The sequence below is a fragment of the Alligator sinensis genome, unplaced genomic scaffold, assembly GCF_000455745.1.
Source record: "Alligator sinensis unplaced genomic scaffold, ASM45574v1 scaffold437_1, whole genome shotgun sequence".
Lineage (NCBI taxonomy): Eukaryota > Metazoa > Chordata > Crocodylia > Alligatoridae > Alligator > Alligator sinensis.
In genome coordinates, this window is record NW_005842176.1 from 1,427,284 (window position 1) to 1,431,539 (window position 4,256).

A 4,256-nucleotide genomic window follows, 5' to 3' on the forward strand; every position below is an offset into this window, starting at 1 on the left:
GGTACCAAGGGCAAAGGAGAAGGGGGGGCAAACCAAGGGGACAACGTTTGAGCCCCTGAGCTGGTACAGTGCTTTGGTCACTTTGCTCTGTCTGGTGCTGGACTTCTAGCCTGATAAGCAAGTAAGACACCAGCCCAGATGCTTCAACACAGCATAATAAATCCCCTGTATAGATCCACAGTCCACCTGCTACTGCACTAATCACAAAATGACAAATATGTTGAGGGTGTGGCTGGATCTGGATTAATGGAATGGGAGCAGAGGTGCAGGTGGATGAAAGAGGTGCCTTTAAGGAGAGGAAGAGATGGATAATCAGGTTCATCCTGTCTGTTGGCATTAATGTCCCCCTGTGTTTCTCCTTCACAGTTGCCCACCCCATACGACCCAAGCCACCCTCTGCTACCAGCATCCCGGCCATTTTGAAGGCCCTCCAAGATGAGTGGGTAAGTGCCTGACTCCTTCTTGCCATACAAACTATGTTGGGGAGGCAGCCCTCACTGCTGCTCTGAAGTGAGGTCACAGGATCCCCTGTCTGGAGTAGGCAAAAGGAACTTGGTGAGCTGGCTCTGATTCCCCTCATGCTGTGGTTCCTTGTGCAGGATGCTGTTATGCTGCATAGCTTCACGCTTCGCCAGCAGCTGCAAACCACCCGCCAGGAGCTGTCACATGCGCTGTACCAGCATGATGCCGCCTGTCGTGTCATTGCCCGTCTCACCAAAGAGGTCACCGCTGCCAGAGAAGGTAACACCAAGGGGGGCAGGGGGCGGCTGACCTGCTGAGGGCTCTGTGCCTGAGCAATGGGGGCGGGGGGGGTGAAGGGCATTTAGACTCTGGAGGCTGGTGGGAGTGAGGAGAAGGAAGGGTTTAGCACTATGGAGCAGTGAGATGCTGGTACAGATGATGCAGGGGAAGCAATGCTGTGATGATACTATTGTTCTGTTCCTCTGAGCCCCCAGACGGTTCTGTTTCAACCCCTTGAATCTGTGTTTCTCTCTTTGCAGCCTTGGCCACTCTGAAACCCCAGGCTGGCCTCATCGTTCCCCAAACTGTGCCATCTGCACAGCCTAACGCTGCGGTGAGTCCACCGTGCATGGATCCATCTCCACATCTCTTTTTTTCTGTTTCCTCCCCTGGATTTATTGGCCTCTTCTTTCTCCCATTTAGGGTGCTGGCGAGCCAATGGACCTGGGAGAGCTAGTGGGCATGACCCCCGAGATAATCCAGAAGGTAAGGATCTGTTCTCCATCTCTGATTTCATGTGCACCTCATCCTTCCCAGGGGTGGAAGAGAGAATTGCTCCTGTCTTTCTTCAGTCTTGGTCCTTGGGTGGGACAGGGCAGTCAGACAGCTGCTCCACTTGCTAGTCTCTGATTGGCTGGCTTTATAGTTCTTGAACCAAGTTCATTAAACCTCTCTCACCTTGCAGCTTCAAGACAAAGCCACGGTACTGACTACGGAGCGTAAGAAGGTGAGTGCCTGCTTCCCAGAGCATTTTGCTTCCCTGCAGATCTGGAGGTACTAAGGGTTGTGGGGTACAGGAGCAGGGAGGTAGGATGGGTGTTTGGGGAATGTGCTGTGGGGATGGTGTGACTGCTTCTGGGATAGGGTGGTGAGCATTGAAGCAAGGCCTCAGGAGAACAGCTGTTTTCCCTCCCACCCTGCAGAGAGGCAAAACGGTTCCAGAGGAGTTGGTGAAGCCAGAGGAGCTCAGCAAATACCGCCAGGTGGCCTCGCATGTGGTGAGTGCAGAGATGCAGGAACCAGTGGTTAACGTGGGCTGCAAACCTCATTGGTGGTTGGAAATAGCCAGGCAGGCCTTACCCAGATGGAGTGGCCCAGCTTGCCACCAGGGGGCGATTGTTGTGTCCTTTAAAGTGTGGGCTTGATTCCTACCCCAGTGTGACACTAGAGGGTGCTGTGCTGCCAGGGTTGCTGCCCTGTATCCTCTAGTCCAGTGCTTCTCAATTTTATTTGTACCAATACCCATTTGTAAACATCAGTGGCCAGTCCTGACCCAGCGCCCCTCACTCCTGACCTGCTTTCCCCCTCCCCCAGGCCCCAGCCTCCCACTGTGTGGGGCAGGGGGTGTGTGGGGAAAGGGGGAGGGCCAAGCAGCCCCTTGCATGTTGGAACTTTGACAGCCTGCAAGGGAAAAGCCACAGTTTCCCACATTTTTCTTCTTTAAAGGAGAATCCATTTTTAAAGTTTGTTCTCAACCCTTTCATATGTTCTTGTGACCCACTTTTGGGTCATGACCCATGGGTTGAAAAACGCTGCTCTAGTCATGCTGAGTCTCCTAGTTGTGTCGTGTGTGTGTCGTCGTCGTCCCCCCGCCCCCCTTCCCCCTCTCCAGCCTGGCATTTGGCAGTGCTGTGCTGCTGGGGAGGTGATGCTCTTGTCTGGTCTTATCTGGCTGGCTCGTGGTTACTGTTCCTTTTGGCCTCTGGATTCAGAGCCATGTCTTCCTTTGCTCTGCTTCCTTTTCTCCTTAATAACTCTCTGGAGCGTGACCAGAGCTGGTACATTTGCTGCTGGAGCTGTACTAAGCAGGGGATTAGGTCTCCCTTCTCCCACAGGCCCTGCTCTAGAGAAATCCCAGGTAGAGCCCAGTTAATGGAGTCCCATACCTAATGCTCCAGATGAGGGTTCCTCCCTGCCTTGAGGGACTGTGTTTCTCTTCCAGCTTGGCTATGGAGCAGTTTGATGCCCTCTTTCTTTTGCCCAGGGGCTGCATAGTGCCAGCATCCCAGGGATCCTCGCTCTGGACCTCTGTCCATCTGACACCAACAAGATCCTCACTGGTAAGGGAACTGCTTCTACCCAAGCCTGCTTGACCAGACTGATAGGGCTTTGTCTCCCTTTTGGTTCCAATCTAATGATACGTTGAAGGGCTCAGATACAGGTCACTTGTTTCACTGCTTCCTGGGAACCCAGCCTTTCAGGCTGTGTACCAATTGGGGTAGCAAGGATTTCTCTCCCCAAGGCTGGTTGTGAAGGTTATTCAGGAGTCCCCCTCATTCTTGATGTTGAGTATTTGTGGGGGAGGGGAGGATGAATCTCTGTGGATCTGGGCCTCGTATTTCACAGTCCCTATCCATGTTTCAGGTGGAGCAGATAAAAATGTCATTGTCTTCGACAAGAGCTCAGAGCAGATCCTGGCGACTCTCAAGGGACATACCAAGAAGGTCACTGGCGTAGTGTTTCACCCCTCTCAGGTAAGGGTTGCGGCAAACTGCTTCTTTTCGTATGGCTTCCAGCCCATCTCAGGGGCTGCCTTCTATGAAGGCTGCATCTGCAGCAGTCCGGTCTCTTCCTACAACGCGCTTTTGGGGCTCTTGGATGAGAGGTGGAAATGTCTCCCTCTGATGTGGTTGGACTCCCCCACTGAACCTGGTGGTTGTTAACCCTCAGGTGCATTTTTGCTTTCCCTCCCATTCTAGGAGTTAGTGTTCTCTGCTTCTCCCGACGCCACTATCCGCATCTGGTCTGTCCCAAATGCTTCGTGTGTACAGGTTGTCCGTGCCCATGAGAGCTCTGTGACGGGGCTGAGTCTCCACGCTACGGGTGACTACCTTCTCAGCTCCTCTGATGACCAGGTGAGAGACCGTGATCAGAGTTGCATGGGCACTCCCTTCTACTTCTGTCCCCTTGCTAGTTTCACCTATCAACTGGGGAGCAGGGGTGAGTGGGGTGTTGAGGAGGGCTGGTTACAGCACATGGTCATACACTGTTCCTCTCTTTCAGTACTGGGCTTTCTCAGATATCCAGACAGGCCGCGTTCTCACCAAGGTCACGGACGAGAGTTCTGGCTGTGGTAAGGGTTGTATATTTACTGTCCATCATGACCTCATGGACAAAGGGGACTGTGGGGGAAGGCTTATGTTCTATGCCTGTGTTACATGAGTCCTGGAGACCCCTGGCTGGAAGGGGGCTCCATGTTTTCTGGTGTTCTTTTGTGGCCCGCCCCCCCTCCCCCCCCAGGCTTGGCAGCATTCAGCTACCCATAAACTTCTCTCTTTGCATTTGTAGCTCTTACTTGTGCCCAGTTTCATCCTGATGGACTCATTTTTGGAACAGGAACAATGGACTCTCAGATCAAGATCTGGGACTTGAAGGTATGTCTGGCTTACTGCATGTAACCTCAGCTGGTTCAGAACTTGGTGGGGGAGTAAAGCAAGCTTGGGATTACATAATTATGGCAGAACAGACAAACCAAGTCCTGCTGCCAGTACTCCTCAAGCAGTCTGTTCAGGGCA

At 52.9% G+C, this 4,256-nt stretch overlaps 1 protein-coding gene across 1 annotated transcript in view; it reads left to right on the forward strand.

The window, feature by feature from the left end:
- PRPF19 (pre-mRNA processing factor 19) overlaps positions 1–4,256 on the forward strand; it is a 9,517-nt gene that overhangs the window by 3,810 nt on the left and 1,451 nt on the right. Inside the window, exons 2-13 of the mRNA XM_006026028.3 lie at position 1; positions 367–443; positions 600–741; positions 1,002–1,075; positions 1,165–1,227; positions 1,427–1,468; positions 1,665–1,739; positions 2,726–2,801; positions 3,106–3,215; positions 3,441–3,596; positions 3,745–3,814; positions 4,030–4,115. The exon at position 1 is cut by the window's left edge and continues 146 nt beyond it. Coding sequence (XP_006026090.1) covers position 1; positions 367–443; positions 600–741; positions 1,002–1,075; positions 1,165–1,227; positions 1,427–1,468; positions 1,665–1,739; positions 2,726–2,801; positions 3,106–3,215; positions 3,441–3,596; positions 3,745–3,814; positions 4,030–4,115 — 972 coding nt within the window. The remainder of the gene's footprint in view (positions 2–366; positions 444–599; positions 742–1,001; positions 1,076–1,164; positions 1,228–1,426; positions 1,469–1,664; positions 1,740–2,725; positions 2,802–3,105; positions 3,216–3,440; positions 3,597–3,744; positions 3,815–4,029; positions 4,116–4,256) is intronic.